Genomic DNA, 17,495 nt, shown 5'->3' on the forward strand with positions numbered 1-17,495 from the left:
AGTGTGTTTGCGTGTGTATGCAAGTGGAAAGATGTACGGAATTGAGAAATGTTCTATAAACGATCGGGATTGTAGGATTCGAATAATAATAAACGAAACAGAAGACAATCTGCGAGAAGACACCGGGACAGATACTCCAAAATTCTTCGTAGATGTTACTCAATTTTGCTTGCAAACTTTAACACAATTAATTTCACAACAACTTACGCTTCTCGTTATTATAACTGATATTGATAACAATACTTGTTGAAAATAAAAGCGAAGGTGTCACGCGGTAGACCAGAGTAGAGATACCCAGCTGGAAAAACCAAGAGAATGGACCACGCATCGTACGCAAACAAGGACATCCATCTGCATCTTATCGATCTTCAACTTCATCGCTTGGATTCATCTACCTCCGAAGGCTGATGCCGCACATCGCGTCAATGGATGAGTAATTTTCGTGTTATCAACAATTTACTTTTCTTTAATTCCATATAATTTAACTTCACATAAACTTGCGATATAAATTGACATTCCAGTTGTTGACGTGTTTGGTTAATAACCTTTGACTGAGTCAGTGACAAGCTTTTGTTAAAGATAACGGCGTATTCTAAAGCGTTTTTATGATCGTTGAATAAACGAACGAAGGATTTTCCGCTTATTTTTGTTTTGCCATACCTACTTGAATTGGTTCAACAATTTATATCCTTCATTCTATCGTGTAAATTAAATACAGGCTATTTACCGTACCATTTTTTTTTTAGCGTGTTCATTCAACTGGTATTTCTTCCAAATATAACTTATTGTAAGTTATCGTTTATCAACACATCCACAGAATTCTTTAGATATAACACATTCTACATGCAATTGTGTACAAAACCTCTCCACCTTAATTCCATTTAACGTAAATATAAAGAAATGTCATGATTCTACGTATTTAATACTTCGATTTCGTAGAAATCATGCCATTTATTCATTCGTGTTTTAAATGAAAATGTGTCGAAGCAGTTTTGTTCAGAATTGCATGCAAAATAGGGCTTTTAAGTCCTTCGTTGCGTTTGAGATACCTGGACTTGGATAAGTCTGGGACCATGTTATGCCAAAAGTCTAGCGGCTTACGATATTACGATATAAAGCAGCTTCGTGGAGGTGAAAACTATGCGTATATACTTTAAAACATCTCAAGCTACCGTACGCGAACTGAAAAAATATGTTGTAAGACAGATGTTGTTGCTAGGCCCCATCCTCTATTTGAACAGAGATGTAGTGCCCTGCTGATCTCCTGTGCATGTTGATGTATCATTACATAGGCGGAAAATATGAAAGGCAAATATTTTTGGGTGATACGCCCTCTATCAATTCGAGTATAAATTTCTCGAGTACTATCCGAGGAACGTATAAAGTGGGTAGTTTCCGATGAGCAGAAATCAAATCTTCAGCACGCCAAATACAGATTAGTGCACCGTAGCAGTGTCACACAGTGGCACAGATTGCAAGAACAGTCAGTATTTTTCGAAATTTAACACGACGTGTAATTGCGAGCAGTTATTGTCGTACACTTGCCCAGTCTGGAAAATCAGTTGTCCAGAATTACGGTGATCGCTTCCAAAATCTGGATCACATTAATTCAGGCCCATAGTATGATTTTGGAAGTAAACAAATACCGATATACGTTGTGGTGATAACAAATAAAATACCTTGCGGATACAGGAACAAGCTCAATTAAATTTCGTGTTAAAACGGGCGTCTTTTACGTTGTGAGGAGATTTAGTTTCCACCGACAAGAAGGTCACATTTGTGACCCAGGGAAAACTGAGTACGTTAGAAGTTGGAGTTCGTAAAAAAAAAAAACGTGATCCGTGACAGTTTGTTGTTCGATGGAAAATAATTTGTCTGAAAATAGTCGGTGTACTGCAATCAGATTTATATTGTTGTGCGGTCTGATTATTATATATTGTTTAAATCAATTATTGTTATTCTCGGAAATCTCGTCCGCTTTTAACTCGACTCATCTGTTACAGGAATGGAGTACAACTACACCTTGCCGGAAACCTGCAATGCGGACTACCTGGGGCAGAGTGTAGCCAGCATATGTAATGTCACCTCGTACTATTTCTTTCTGTCGATTCTAGAGACATTTGTAAGAAGAAAACAACGAATCGCTCAAACCTGCGAACGCATCACACCTATCCATATCCCAGATGCCGAATATGACTTTATCGTAGTGGGGGGTGAGTTGTTTTCTGAAATAAACGGTTTTCTCTTAAATGAAAAATTTCATTACGCATCAATGCTACGAGAGTTGAATAAGGTAAGGAGAATACCAATGCATTTGCAACACAATCTGCGCTGTTTTCGTTTCTAGGTGGAGCAGCCGGTTCTGTCGTCGCTGCAAGACTAAGTGAGAATCCGCCCTGGAAAGTTCTGCTTGTTGAGGCAGGCCCGGACGAACTAGTAGCCGCATCCGTCCCTGGTTTCGTTTATATTGTACCCGGTAAGTGACCAGCATATCCAAAAATCCTGTTTTGTTAAGCAGTTGAAAAAATCTGTAAATCTTATTGATGATAGAATCATCTAACGAGTGGGGATACCAGTCGACCAACGAAACCTACGCCTGTCAAGGTTCGAATGGTAGCTGTTCGATCACGCAAGCCAAAACTCTCGGTGGAGGCATGTCGCACAATGCAATGATATACCTACGCGGCAGCCCGTATATATTCGATCAATGGGCTGCAATGGGTAACGAGGGATGGTCGTGGGAAGAAGTCTTGCCATTTTTCAAGAAGTCCGAAAATAACGGCGATATCGATAGTGTTGGCCGAAAGTATCACGGCACGAATGGGCCGCTTTTTGTCGAAAGGTTTCCGTCCAAACCACCTTTTGCAAATGTAATACTCGAAGCAGCCAAAGAGGCGGGTTTCGGCCTCAGCAATGATCTCAACGGAGATGATCCTATCGGGTTCACTATACTCCAAACAACGAGTCATCGCGGTGCGAGACGCAGTAGCGCTGCGGCATACCTGCGGCCAATCAGACACCGCAAGAACCTCCAAATAACTCTGAACTCCACCTGCACGCGAGTCATAATCGAGAACCGAAGGGCCGTTGGCATCGAATATTACAAGGTGATAATGATACGTGGAGCTACAGAATTTGAATCACTTATTTAGCCTATCCGTAATTTCATTGTTTTGTAGTCTTTTCATTTTGGGACACTGGTAGGGATGATGATTCAGATTCGATTACGCCACATCTACAACTTGAATTGACTGAATTAGTATGTTATTCACGAAGAGCAAGAAGTGAGCCTTTCTTGCTCGCGTGTGGAGTTTACAGTACATTACGGGCTGGAGACGAGTAATGCAAACACAAAAAGTCAAAAAGACCTTGTGGAAGTATCTCCACCACCCGTATGTCATTTGGATTTCATTACACGTCTACGAGGTCGCACTTTTTACTTCCTAGGGAATAGAACTCAGCTATTGGTCTCTAGGGAGTAAAAAGTACAACTCTACGTTCTTCGTCCTGCACTTGCATGGAGTTATGCTCTCTATCTCCTGTACTTAGTCCAACCAATTGGTTTTCTTTCTCTCTCCTTATGCTGCTTTCGCTTGGCACTCGTCATTTTCCTACATGTAACTCTACTCTGTAATTCTGCTTTCCCAGGGCTTGCCACGGCATAATAAACCACCATCATCATCTCTATCATCCCTATTTTTCAGTCCTTGCCGCCAAAGTTTCTCAAACCTGCTTGTAGCCAAATCAATGATGCTTCACTTTGTCTCTCAATCATCTCATTAGACTTCATTTTTCTGCAAATTTTTTTCATATCATTTTTATTTCTGTGACTTGGCTCTATTATAACGTATCAGACGACGATGCCCATCTGTCAGGCTTCTTAATCGCGGCCTGCTGCGTTCATACACCTCTCAAGGCGGAAGTGTTGGCTGTTTTCCCAGACCTTGAGCGGGTCAGTCGCAATGTCAACCCCGGTTTCTCCTGGCAGCATCGACAATTTGAATTCTCCTCGCATCCTCTAGCAGCTATCTCGTTTTTTCTCTGCGCGTGCCTGGTCTGTTTTCTGGTGTGAATGACGTTCTTACCGTTCTTATCCAATGTATCCATAATCCCGGTTTAGCTGTAATGCTTATGCTATCTATGCTTCGTGTACCTCTTTTTTCTTAATCCTTACTACCTTTCCATCGTGCTGGTCATCCTCCTTGGTCGGTCTGCTCTGCCTTTCTCGGTGGGATCGAGACTCCATTTCTTACTAACTCAATCTTATGTGTTAGACTGTGGACTCAATTCTAATTCTAATTTCATTCTTAGGTATGTTACTTAACGTTCGTTCTTTTGTTTTTGCTTCTCTTAATTCAATTCAGTTTCATTTTAATTTACTTAATTCTTAATCTGAATATCGGAATAAAATAAATACTCGGTCACAATTGTAACGCCACAGGGCACTTGTCTTAGGCATGGAATCAACACAACACATCTCGACTGATATCTAACACATTTTCCCCGTTTTTGCCGTTTCTCGTTCGCCATCTTCCTCACCCCTAATTATCCCACTCACTTGGTCGTCTACTCGTTCATACCACCAGCCTATAGTTTGAAATATCGTTAACGAGGAGTGAACGAATTTGCAATAATTACAAGCAGGACGGCAAGTTGTACACGGTACGCGCATCCAGGGAAGTCATCCTCTCTGCAGGTGCTGTTCGGTCTCCTCATCTTCTACTCCTCTCTGGAGTTGGGCCGGAAGAAGATTTGAAATTCTACGGAATCGAAGTGATCGAAAATTTACCCGGCGTCGGCATGAATTTCCATGATCATATCACATTCCCGATTGAGTTCACCATAAACGAGCCTGACGTCTACGACAACAACTGGGCCGCTCTTGCTGAGTATATCGCCTTCCAGACCGGACCCTTGTCTAACACCGGACTCGGTCAAGTGGCTGGCGCCCTACCATCTGGAATAACGACGCCTAACCTTCCGGACAATCATATAGTCGGCATGGGTTACTATGCTGGTTGCGCACCCGGTGGAATCGGCTTACTTAGCAGCGACGGTAAACGCCAAATCGAGTTTTGGGCCGGTTACGAGCATCCAAAATGCAGAGGTACTCCTGACTTCCTGAATTCTTGCAACAAAATTCTACCACCTATAATTGAGGAATGGAGAACTACAAGCCCGCAAACCAACTGCAGATACTTTTTGTTCCAGGAAAAATTAGTCTGGCTTCATCGGATCCTTTGGAATATCCTTCAATTACGGTAAACTATCTCTGCCATCCTGATGACATCGCTGGGGTTGTAAAAGCTGTCGAGTATACTTTGCAATTGGCTGATGCACCCGCCTTGAAAGCCTATAACATGACCTTGGCCGCGACACCTTTCGAGCCCTGCTCAACCTACACTTTTGCTAGCAGAAAATATTGGGAGTGTGCAGCTCATTACAATGCTACTGGGGAATTCCATGTCGCAGGCTCCTGCAAAATGGGCCCATCATCGGACCCACTGGCAGTTGTCGACCCTCGGCTCCGAGTCTACGGAATACAGGGACTACGCGTGGCAGACGCTTCTATTATGCCGCAGGTAAGTATCGAGATGACGTACTTCGATTCATTCGTTGATTTCAAGATGAAATATATACCTCACCTGTGAGCCCTGCTAATCATTTATAAAGACCGTTGACTGGCCGATGAATGACAATGGGATAACTTTGCTTACAGGCGACTACAGCTAATACTGGATCAGCTTGCGTCATGATTGGAGAGCAAGCTGCGCATATGATCAAGCAAGATTGGGATTACACAGATGCAGTATAATATTTTGCGTAACTCGGTACAATGAAACGGATTTAAAAAAATACATATACCCACTCCTTATGATAATTAGCAGTTGAAAAGGAAAGAAACAACTTCATTCGAAAGGATTAACCACAATTGTATTACACGTACTAATTTAATACAGCGCACTTATGCGAACGTTCGTTCATGCTGAAAATCGGCTGTCAAATGCAGATTTTCCTAAGCCCGGGAATATCTCAGAACCGTCGGCGACCGTTGTGCCTGAATTCCAGTTCACTTCTTGGATGTTGATACTAACAGCACAATGAAAATAACGTCATGTAGATATATCTAATTCGATAACCATTCGAACGGTTCCAAAATGTATAATAAATTTCTGTCTCGCAACCACACGATAACTCCAAAACTTATGTGCACGCACACTAATATTGTTCTAATAAAAAGAATATTTACTTCGATCCTCAATGAAAATGTTCCAGGATACGTTCATCGGCACTATATAGTTCAAGCTCAGAATCAGATAAATCAATGACAATTTTAAATCTTGCTTACATACATCTTTTATTCTGTAGTTCCGAATTCTTTACAAAATGGTGTTCACACATTTCAGATACAATCGTTATAATATATCGTGATGTATCAAAATGCCTTGATTCTTGATCAAGGAGTCACAAAATCGAAACACAGTACATTCATATTATATACATAGCATACCCCACGCCAGAAACACAACGCGGCAAGATTAACATTTTTAGGTCCACGCCGCCACCACTACTTATAAATCTTGGCGTCTGGTCTCCGGCACACATATATGTACACATACAGTAATGTTAATTAATGGGTTCCCAGTGGGTGACTATTTTTGTTTCAATCAAAACTGAAACAAGGAAATTTTATGGGTCTACGAGCAACGTATCGTTTGTTTCTCTTGTGACTTGCGTGGCTAGTCATTATTGGCACATACAATTTGCTTCGAAAGAAAATTCGTTCCAGTTTTGATTTCGACAAGATAGTAAGCTGTTAGGAATTCATTTGAACATTATCCATACGGCACGAAATATTCCAGAATTGTTCCACAGATGTTTCATTTAAAACGTGTTGTATGACTAACAATAAGTACATTTGAACCTAATTTAGAGTGGAGCAGAGGAGCTCTTGTGGTTCAACAACAATTTCGAAGTAAAGAAATAACCACTCGTATTGGGTTTTAGGAAAAGTCAGTCTGTATCATACTAACACATTGGTCGTCAATTACGTAAAATGTTCGAGAGAAGGATCGAGCATCTTCGTTTGGTATTTTATGAGGGGAATTTATGTTTATTTGCTGAATGTGTAGCAGTGTTTTTTCAAGACAACTGCTACAGTTTATTGTTTATTGAACGTTCGTATTCCAGAGTGACTGTACCATGCAGTTTGCAGTCGTTAAGTGTAGAGAATATCAGTAAGTGCAATTGGAAGTTGGGACAGCGGTAACAGAAATTGCTGGTAACCGGATACAAAAAAAGGGACAATTGCAACGAAAATATCGTGCAACTAATTCATCTTGCATCTGCGTCAGAAATGACGTACAATTATACCTTGCCAGTGACTTGCAATGCGGGTCTCCTGGGTCCAAGTCTAGCCAAAATGTGCGGTGCTTCAGCATATTACAACGTCCTATCTATCCTTAACGCGTTCGTAACGACGAAGCAAAAAATATCGGGAACATGCGAACGCGTAAAATCAATCGAGACTCCGGATCCCGGATACGACTACATCGTAGTTGGGGGTAAGTGGGGCTGCAGATTATTCGACTAACACAGAGAGAAAATAATGCGTCGAAATGTTAACTCTCCTCGTATCTTTGATTACAGGTGGCGGTGCCGGATCGGTTGTGGCTGCAAGACTGAGTGAGAATCCTGATTGGAAGGTATTGATCATAGAGGCTGGTCCTGACGAGTCAGCAGGTGCATCGATCCCTGGGTTCCGTTTGCGGTAGCCGGTAGGTGTGTAATTGAGTGAATGAAATAGAAGCTGCACATGGATGCGGATGAACTCGGAAATTGGTACACGTAATCTGATCTTGAAGATGCGGATGATTGGGGATACCGATCAAGAAACGAGAGTCATGGATGTCGTGCTACGAATGGTTCCTGCCACTTTCAAGTAGCCAAAGTTCTCGGTGGCAGCACGGTTCATAACGGGCTGGTTTACTTGCGGGGCAACCCGACGGACTATGACAATTGGGCTGCCATGGGCAACGTGGGCTGGTCGTGGGGACACGTCAAGCCATTTCTTCTTAAGGGGGAAAACAACGGCGAAATCGACAGAGTTGGGAGCTTCTGGCACGCCACGGGGGGCCAGTTTCCGTTGAAAGATTGCCGTACCAACCACCCCTAACAAATTCCATCCTCACCGCAGCTATGGAGACGGGTGTTGGAATCAGCGAAGACCTCAACGGAGATCAGCTTACCGGTTTAAGCGTCGTTCAAACCACGAGCAAAGGTGGAGTCAGACGTAGCAGTGCCACGGCTTATTTATGGCCGGTCAGACACCGCAAGAATCTTCAGATATACCTGAACTCCACCTGCACAAGAGTTATAATCGAGAATAAGATTGCAGTGGGTGTCGAGTACTATCAGGTATAAAATGGCATCGTCGCGTGAACTCTCTTGATTAAAAATATCCATTGATTATAAGCACAAATAAATTTTCTCAAATTCTCTCCAGAACGACAAATTTCTGACGGTCCGTGCAGCCCGAGAAGTGATCGTTTTTGCAGGCACTATCGCCTCGCCTCAACTCCTGCTTCTTTGCGGTATCGGGCCCAAAAAACACCTTGATTCTGTGGGAGTGAGGGTAGTCCAAGATCTACCCGGCATCGGCGAAAACTTTCAAGATCAAATTATGTACAATCTTCAGTACACTCTTGACGAGCCTGATATCTACGACAATCATTGGGCCGCTGCTTCCGAGGATCTGGCCTTTCAGACCGGTCCTGTTTTTTGCAACGGACTTGAGCAAGTTGTGGGTGCGGTAGCGTCGAAAGCGACGTAGGCCACTTTTCCAGCCATCCAGATATTCGCTTCTGGTTATGTCGCAGGGTGTGCACCAGGTGAACTCGATGCTTTACAAAGTACGGGCAAACGCACAGTGACTCCATGGCCAGTGTATCACCACACAAGAAGCAGGGGTACGTATTTCGCTAGAAATCAGCGATGTGGTAGATTTTTTTTTCGCACGTAATCATACCGAAGGTGCCAACTTTCGAGAAACTATAAGAAGTAAAGCAAAAAGACTTCTGACATTTTATATTCCAGGCAGAATCAGTCTTGCTTCGAACAACCCCTTTGACAAGCCTGTAATTTGGAGCAATGTCTTGAGTGAGCCTGCCGACGTTGCTGGCCTCATAGAAGCCATAAATATTACCCTGAAACTGACGAACACCGACGCTTTGAAAGCCCACAATTTCACCTTGTCCACCACACCTATGGATGTCTGCTCTGATCACCCTTTTCTTAGCACGGAATACTGGGTTTGTGCGTTACGACAAAGTGTAGTGCCCCGAGCTCACACGGGAGGAACCTGCAAAATGGGTCCTTCCTCGGATCCCATGGCAGTCGTTGATCCTCAGTTACGAGTCTATGGGGTCGGGGGACTCCGCATTGCGGATGCTTCCATCATGCCCATGGTGAGTTTCGTGCTGATGGTTTTTGAATCCATTCCAAAAACTTTGGCCAGTAACACTGAAACAAATTTTTTTTCACAGGTTACTTTTGCTGATACCGCGGGACCGACTATGATGATTGGAGAACGAGCTGCTGGTTTCATTAAAAAACATTCGATGCAGAATTTTCAACGTGGTTGCCTACAATGAATACGCAAGATGCGGAAACGAAGCTGGTGAAACAAAATGGTTGAAACACAATTTTTTTTTTCCTTCATCTAGGTCAACGTCTGGAATGAAATAAAGAGAGAAAACTTACCTAATTTCAAAATCTCAGTGTATAGTACTTTATATTGTAGAAAAGATTTCCAAATTTGTACACATTCTTCTTTTTTCACGCCGATTAAACCAGGAAAACTTTACTCGACGACTGTTTTTGTCCACGCTCTACTCTATTGATCTACCTACGAATACTGTAGAAAATCTAGAAAGGTCAACTGAAGATGTATCAAAAGATCGGCAACGTAACACAATTAAGGGAAAGGGGAATTTGCGAAAGACGGGTTGTTCAAAAAGACGATCACATAAAGTTTGACATAAAACTTGGTGTACATATTTTTTATATTAATAAAACAACAAGGGTAACGGAGTGTGTTCTCGGGAATAGGAGTTAGTTAAAGCGAGTGTGCGTGCGTGTGTATGCAAGTGGAAAGATGTACGGAATTGAGAAATGTTCTATAAACGATCGGGATTGTAGGATTCGAATAATAATAAACGATACAGAAGACAATCTGCGAGAAGACACCGGGACAGATACTCCAAAATTCCTCGTAGATGTTACTCAGTTTTGCTTGCAAACTTTAACACAATTAATTTCACAACAACTTACGCTTCTCGTTATTATAACTGATATTCATAACAATACTTGTTGAAAATAAAAGCGAAGGTGTCACGCGGTAGACCAGAGTAGCGATACCCAGCTGGAAAAACCAATCGAATGGACCACGCATCGTACACAAACAAGGACGTCCATCTGCATCTCATCGATCTTCAACTTCATCGCTTGGATTCATCTACCTCCGAAGGCTGATGCCGCACATCGCGTCAATGGATGAGTAATTTTCGTGTTATCAACAATTTACTTTTCTTTAATTCCATACAATTTAACTTCACATAAACTTGCGATATAAATTGACATTACAGTTGTTGACGTGTTTGGTTAATAACCTTTGACTGAGTTAGTGACAAGCTTTTGTTAAAGATAACGGCGTGTTCTAAAGCGTTTTTATGATTGTTGAATAATCGAACGAAGGATTTCCCGCTTATTTTTGTTTTGCCATACCTACTTGAATTGGTTCAACAATTTATATCCTTCATTCTATCGTGTAAATTAAATACAGGCTATTTACCGTACCATTTTTTCTTAGTGTGTTCATTCAACTGGTATTTTGTTCCAAATATAACTTATTGTAAGTTATCGTTTATCAATACATCCACAGAATTCTTTAGATATATTACATTCTACATGCAATTGTGTACAAAACTACTCCACCTTAATTCCATTCAACGTAAATATAAAGATATGTCATGATTCTACGTAGATATTTAATACCTCGATTTCGTAGAAATCATGCCATTTATTCATTCGTGCTTTAAATGAATATGTGTCGAAGCAGTTTTGTTCAGAATTGCATGCAGAATAGGGCTTTTGAGTCCTTCTTTGCGTTTGAGATACCTGGACTTGGATAAGTCTGGGACTATGTTATGCCAAAAGTCTGGCGGCTTACGATATTACGATATAAAGCAGCTTCATGGAAGGTGAAAACTGTGCATATATATTTTGAAACATCTGAAGCTACCGTACGCGAGCTAAAAAAATATGTCGTAAGACACGTGTTGTTGCAAGGTCCCATCCTCAGTCTGAATTGGAATGTAATGCCCTCCTGCTGATCTCATGTGCATGTTGATGTATCATTACGTAGGCGGGAACATGAAAGGCAAATATTTTTGGGTGATACGCCCTCCATCAATTCGAGTATAAATTTCTCGAGTGCTATCCGAGGAACGTATAACGTGGGTAGATTCCGATGAGCAGAAATCAAATCTTCAGCACGCCATATACAGATTAGTGCACCGTAGCAGTGTCACACAGTGGCACAAATTGCAAGAACAGTCAGTATTTTTCGAAATTTAACACGACGTGTAATTGCGAGCAGTTGTTATCGTACACTTGCCCAGTCTGGAAAATTAGTTGTCCAGAATTACGGTGATCGCTTCCAAAATCTGAATCACATTAATTCAGGCCCATAGTATGATTTTGGAAGTAAACAAATACCGATATACGTTGTGGTGATAACAAATAAAATACCTTGCGGATACAGGAACAAGCTCAATTAAATTTCGTGTTAAAACGGGCGTCTTTTACGTTGTGAGGAGATTTAGTTTCCACCGACAAGAAGGTCACATTTGTGACCCAGGGAAAACTGAGTACGTTAGAAGTTGGAGTTCGTAAAAAAAAAAAACGTGATCCGTGACAGTTTGTTGTTCGATGGAAAATAATTTGTCTGAAAATAGTCGGTGTACTGCAATCAGATTTATATTGTTGTGCGGTCTGATTATTATATATTGTTTAAATCAATTATTGTTATTCTCGGAAATCTCGTCCGCTTTTAACTCGACTCATCTGTTACAGGAATGGAGTACAACTACACCTTGCCGGAAACCTGCAATGCGGACTACCTGGGGCAGAGTGTAGCCAGCATATGTAATGTCACCTCGTACTATTTCTTTCTGTCGATTCTAGAGACATTTGTAAGAAGAAAACAACGAATCGCTCAAACCTGCGAACGCATCACACCTATCCATATCCCAGATGCCGAATATGACTTTATCGTAGTGGGGGGTGAGTTGTTTTCTGAAATAAACGGTTTTCTCTTAAATGAAAAATTTCATTACGCATCAATGCTACGAGAGTTGAATAAGGTAAGGAGAATACCAATGCATTTGCAACACAATCTGCGCTGTTTTCGTTTCTAGGTGGAGCAGCCGGTTCTGTCGTCGCTGCAAGACTAAGTGAGAATCCGTCCTGGAAAGTTCTGCTTGTTGAGGCAGGCCCGGACGAACTAGTAGCCGCATCCATCCCTGGTTTCGTTTATGTTGTACCCGGTAAGTGTACCAGCATATCCAAAAATCCAGTTTTGTTAAGCAGTTGAAAAAATCTGTAAATCTTATTGATGATAGAATCATCTAACGAGTGGGGATACCAGTCGACCAACGAAGCCTACGCCTGTCAAGGTTCGAATGGTAGCTGTTCGATCACGCAAGCCAAAACTCTCGGTGGAGGCATGTCGCACAATGCAATGATATACCTACGCGGCAGCCCGTATATATTCGATCAATGGGCTGCAATGGGTAACGAGGGATGGTCGTGGGAAGAAGTCTTGCCATTTTTCAAGAAGTCCGAAAATAACGGCGATATCGATAGTGTTGGCCGAAAGTATCACGGCACGAATGGGCCGCTTTTTGTCGAAAGGTTTCCGTCCAAACCACCTTTTGCAAATGTAATACTCGAAGCAGCCAAAGAGGCGGGTTTCGGCCTCAGCAATGATCTCAACGGAGATGATCCTATCGGGTTCACTATACTCCAAACAACGAGTCATCGCGGTGCGAGACGCAGTAGCGCTGCGGCATACCTGCGGCCAATCAGACACCGCAAGAACCTCCAAATAACTCTGAACTCCACCTGCACGCGAGTCATAATCGAGAACCGAAGGGCCGTTGGCATCGAATATTACAAGGTGATAATGATACGTGGAGCTACAGAATTTGAATCACTTATTTAGCCTATCCGTAATTTCATTGTTTTGTAGTCTTTTCATTTTGGGACACTGGTAGGGATGATGATTCAGATTCGATTACGCCACATCTACAACTTGAATTGACTGAATTAGTATGTTATTCACGAAGAGCAAGAAGTGAGCCTTTCTTGCTCGCGTGTGGAGTTTACAGTACATTACGGGCTGGAGACGAGTAATGCAAACACAAAAAGTCAAAAAGACCTTGTGGAAGTATCTCCACCACCCGTATGTCATTTGGATTTCATTACACGTCTACGAGGTCGCACTTTTTACTTCCTAGGGAATAGAACTCAGCTATTGGTCTCTAGGGAGTAAAAAGTACAACTATACGTTCTTCGTCCTGCACTTGTATGGAGTTATGCTCTCTATCTCCTGTACTTAGTCCAACCAATTGGTTTTCTTTCTCTCTCCTTATGCTGCTTTCGTTTAGCACTCGTCATTTTCCCACATGTAACTCTACTCTGTAATTCTACTTGCCCAGGGCTTGTCACGACATAATAAACCACCATCTTCATCATGTCTATCATCCCTATTTTTCAGTCCTTGCCGCCGAAGTTAGGCCTACTTCAAGTTTCGATTTCTCAAACCTGCTTGTGGCCCAAATAAATGGTACTTCACTATATCTCCCATTGCTCTCATCAGACTTCATTTTTCTGCAAGTTTTTTTCATATCATTTTTATTTCTGAGATTTGGCTCTATTATAACGTATCAGACGACGATACCCATCTGTCAGGCTTCTTAATCGTGGCCTGCTGCGTTTATACACCTCTCAAGGCGGAAGTGTTGGCTGTTTTCCCAGACCTTGAAGCGCGTCAGTCGCAATGTCAACCCCGGTTTCTCCTGGCAACATCGACAACTTGAATTCTCCTCGCATCCTCTAGCAGCTATCTCGTATTTCCTCTGCGCGTGCCTGGTCTGTTTTCTGGTGTGAATGACGTTCTTACCGTTCTTATCCAATGTATCCATAATCCTGTAATAATCCTCCATAAGCTGTAATGCTTATGCTATCTATGCTTCGTGTACGTCTTTTTTCTTAATCCTTACTACCTTTCCATCGTGCTGGTCATCCTTCTTGGTCCGTCTGCTCTGCCTTCCTCGGTGGGATCGAGACTCCATTTCTTACTAACTCAATCTTATGTGTTAGACTGTGGACTCAATTCTAATTCTAATTTGATTCTTAGGTATGTTACTTAACGTTCGTTCTTGTGTTTTTGCTTCTCTTAATTCAATTCAGTTTCATTTTAATTTACCTAATTCTTAATCTGAATATCGGAAAAAATATTTCCTGTTTGTTCTGCTTCTTTATGCTGAGTGCTAATAACTTTTTTCTTCGAAACCTTATTATTATCTTCTCAACTTCATCTTCTGTTGCTCTCACCATCCGCAACTTGATTTGTTCTCCCTGCATGCTGTTTAAACTTAATTTTAAGAGATTATATGACATCTCATTTTCTCTTTACTACAGTTTTACTTGGGCATAGATAACCTGCATGACTCATTCATTCATTCATTTTACCTCGGTCACAATTGTAACGCCACAGGGCACTTGTCTTAGGCATGGAATCAACACAACACATCTCGACTGATATCTAACACATTTTTCCCGTTTTTGCGGTTTCTCGTTTGCTATCTTCCTCACCCCTAATTATCCCACTCACTTGGTCGTCTACTCGTTCATACCACCAGCCCATAGTTTTAAATATCGTTAACGAGGAGTGAACGAATTTGCAATAATTACAAGCAGGACGGCAAGTTGTACACGGTACGCGCATCCAGGGAAGTCATCCTCTCCGCAGGTGCTGTTCGGTCTCCTCATCTTCTACTCCTCTCTGGAGTTGGGCCGGAAGAAGATTTGAAATCCTACGGAATCGAAGTGATCGAAAATTTACCTGGCGTCGGCTGCAATTTCCATGATCATGCCGTATTCCCGATCTCGTTCACCATAGACGAGCCTGACGTCTACGACAACAACTGGGCCGCTCTTGCTGAGTATATCGCCTTCCAGACCGGACCCTTGTCTAACATCGGACTCGGTCAAGTGGCTGGCGCCCTACCATCTGGAATAACGACGCCTAACCTTCCAGACAATCATATAGTCGGCATGGCTTACGCTGCTGGTTGCGCACCCGGTGGAATCGGTTTACTTAGCAGCGACGGTAAACGAGAAATCGAGTTTTGGGCCGGTTACGAGCATCCAAAATGCAGAGGTACTCCTGACTTCCTGAATTCTTGCAACAAAATTCTACCACCCATAATTGAGGAATGGAGAACTACAAGCCCGCAAACCAACTGCAGATATTTTCTGTTCCAGGAAAAATTAGTCTGGCTTCATCGGATCCTTTGGAATATCCTTCAATTACGGTAAACTATCTCTGCCATCCTGATGACATCGCTGGGGTTGTAAAAGCTGTCGAGTATACTTTGCAATTGGCTGATGCACCCGCCTTGAAAGCCTATAACATGACCTTGGCCGCGACACCTTTCGAGCCCTGCTCAACCTACACTTTTGCTAGCAGAAAATATTGGGAGTGTGCAGTTCATTACAATGCTACTGGGGAATTCCATGTCGCAGGCTCCTGCAAAATGGGCCCATCATCGGACCCACTGGCAGTTGTCGACCCTCGGCTCCGAGTCTACGGAATACAGGGACTACGCGTGGCGGACGCTTCTATTATGCCGCAGGTAAGTATCGAGATGACGTACTTCGATTCATTCGTTGATTTCAAGATGAAATATATACCTCACCTGTGAGCCCTGCTAATCATTTATAAAGACCGTTGACTGGCCGATGAATGACAATGGGATAACTTTGCTTACAGGTGACTACTGCTAATACTGCATCAGTTTGCGTCATGATTGGAGAGCGAGCTGCGCATATGATCAAGCAAGATTGGGGTTACACAGATGCAGTATAATATTCTGCGTAACTCGGTACAATGAAACGGATTTAAAAAAATACATATACCCACTCCTTATGATAATTAGCAGTTGAAAAGGAAAGAAACAACTTCATTCGAAAGGATTAACCACAATTGTATTACACGTACTAATTTAATACAGCGCACTTATGCGAACGTTCGTTCATGCTGAAAATCGGCTGTCAAATGCAGATTTTCCTAAGCCCGGGAATATCTCAGAACCGTCGGCGACCGTTGTGCCTGAATTCCAGTTCACTTCTTGGATGTTGATGCTAACAGCACAATGAAAATAACGTCATGTAGATATATCTAATTCGATAACCATTCGAACGGTTCCAAAATGTATAATAAATTTCTGTCTCGCAACCACACGATAACTCCAAAACTTATGTGCACGCACACTAATATTGTTCTAATAAAAAGAATATTTACTTCGATCCTCAATGAAAATGTTCCAGGATACGTTCATCGGCACTATATAGTTCAAGCTCAGAATCAGATAAATCAATGACAATTTTAAATCTTGCTTACATACATCTTTTATTCTGTAGTTCCGAATTCTTTACAAAATGGTGTTCACACATCTCAGATACAATCGTTATAATATATCGTGATGTATCAAAATGCCTTGATTCTTGATCAAGGAATCACAAAATCGAAACGCAGTACATTCATATTATATACATAGCATACCCCACGCCAGAAACACAACAGGGCAAGATTAACATTTTTAGGTCCACGCCGCCACCACTACTTATAAATCTTGGCGTCTGGTCTCCGGCACACATATATGTACACATACAGCAATGTTAATTAAGGGGTTCCCAGTGGGTGACTATTTTTGTTTCAATCAAAACTGAAACAAGGAAATTTTATGGGTCTACGAGCAACGTATCGTTTGTTTCTCTTGTGACTTGCGTGGCTAGTCATTATTGGCACATACAATTTGCTTCGAAAGAAAATTCGTTCCAGTTTTGATTTCGACAAGATAGTAAGCTGTTAGGAATTCATTTAAACATCATCCATACGGCACGAAATATTTCAGCTACGAGTCTATGGGGTCGGGGGACTACGCGTTGCGGATGCTTCCATCATGCCCATGGTGAGTTTCATGCTGATAGTTTTTGAATCCATTCCAAAAACTTTGGCCAGTAACACTGAGACAAATTTTTTTTCACAGGTTACTTTTGCTAATACCGCGGGACCGACTATGATGATTGGAGAACGAGCTGCTGGTTTCATTAAAAAACATTCGATGCAGAATTTTCAACGTGGT

At 42.0% G+C, this 17,495-nt stretch overlaps 4 protein-coding genes across 7 annotated transcripts; all 4 read left to right on the forward strand.

The window, feature by feature from the left end:
- Window positions 1-5: 5 nt before the first annotated feature.
- On the forward strand, window positions 6-6,262 carry LOC124188057 (glucose dehydrogenase [FAD, quinone]-like). The gene is made up of 7 exons (XM_046580354.1): window positions 6-433; window positions 2,004-2,213; window positions 2,348-2,476; window positions 2,551-3,107; window positions 4,645-5,107; window positions 5,212-5,582; window positions 5,720-6,262. Exons 1-7 carry the CDS (start codon window positions 430-432, stop codon window positions 5,813-5,815), a joined length of 1,830 nt encoding a protein of 609 aa, XP_046436310.1. The 5' UTR covers window positions 6-429; the 3' UTR covers window positions 5,816-6,262.
- A 1,134-nt stretch (window positions 6,263-7,396) lies between these two features.
- Window positions 7,397-9,508, forward strand: LOC124188085 (glucose dehydrogenase [FAD, quinone]-like). The gene is made up of 5 exons (XM_046580438.1): window positions 7,397-7,565; window positions 7,651-7,782; window positions 7,866-8,418; window positions 8,507-8,969; window positions 9,097-9,508. Exons 3-4 carry the CDS (start codon window positions 8,200-8,202, stop codon window positions 8,831-8,833), a joined length of 546 nt encoding a protein of 181 aa, XP_046436394.1. The 5' UTR covers window positions 7,397-7,565; window positions 7,651-7,782; window positions 7,866-8,199; the 3' UTR covers window positions 8,834-8,969; window positions 9,097-9,508.
- On the forward strand, window positions 8,938-9,653 carry LOC124187919 (glucose dehydrogenase [FAD, quinone]-like). Its single transcript, XM_046580098.1, has 3 exons — window positions 8,938-8,969; window positions 9,101-9,467; window positions 9,546-9,653. Exons 1-3 carry the CDS (start codon window positions 8,938-8,940, stop codon window positions 9,651-9,653), a joined length of 507 nt encoding a protein of 168 aa, XP_046436054.1.
- A 765-nt stretch (window positions 9,654-10,418) lies between these two features.
- Window positions 10,419-16,663, forward strand: LOC124188056 (glucose dehydrogenase [FAD, quinone]-like). 4 transcript variants are annotated; one of them, XM_046580350.1, is made up of 7 exons: window positions 10,419-10,558; window positions 12,136-12,345; window positions 12,480-12,609; window positions 12,688-13,240; window positions 15,046-15,508; window positions 15,613-15,983; window positions 16,121-16,663. In XM_046580350.1, the coding sequence occupies exons 1-7, from the start codon at window positions 10,555-10,557 to the stop codon at window positions 16,214-16,216; spliced, it is 1,827 nt and encodes a 608-aa protein (XP_046436306.1). In that variant the 5' UTR covers window positions 10,419-10,554; the 3' UTR covers window positions 16,217-16,663. The 4 variants fall into 4 exon arrangements, with proteins under 4 accessions (XP_046436306.1, XP_046436305.1, XP_046436307.1 ...); XM_046580349.1 differs by having other exon boundaries at window positions 10,420-10,558; window positions 12,480-12,608; window positions 12,684-13,240; XM_046580351.1 differs by lacking the exon at window positions 10,419-10,558 and adding an exon at window positions 11,497-11,615 and having other exon boundaries at window positions 12,480-12,608; window positions 12,684-13,240.
- Window positions 16,664-17,495: the final 832 nt, after the last annotated feature.

Source organism: Neodiprion fabricii, chromosome 1 (genome assembly GCF_021155785.1).
Source record: "Neodiprion fabricii isolate iyNeoFabr1 chromosome 1, iyNeoFabr1.1, whole genome shotgun sequence".
Taxonomy (NCBI): Eukaryota; Metazoa; Arthropoda; class Insecta; order Hymenoptera; family Diprionidae; genus Neodiprion; species Neodiprion fabricii.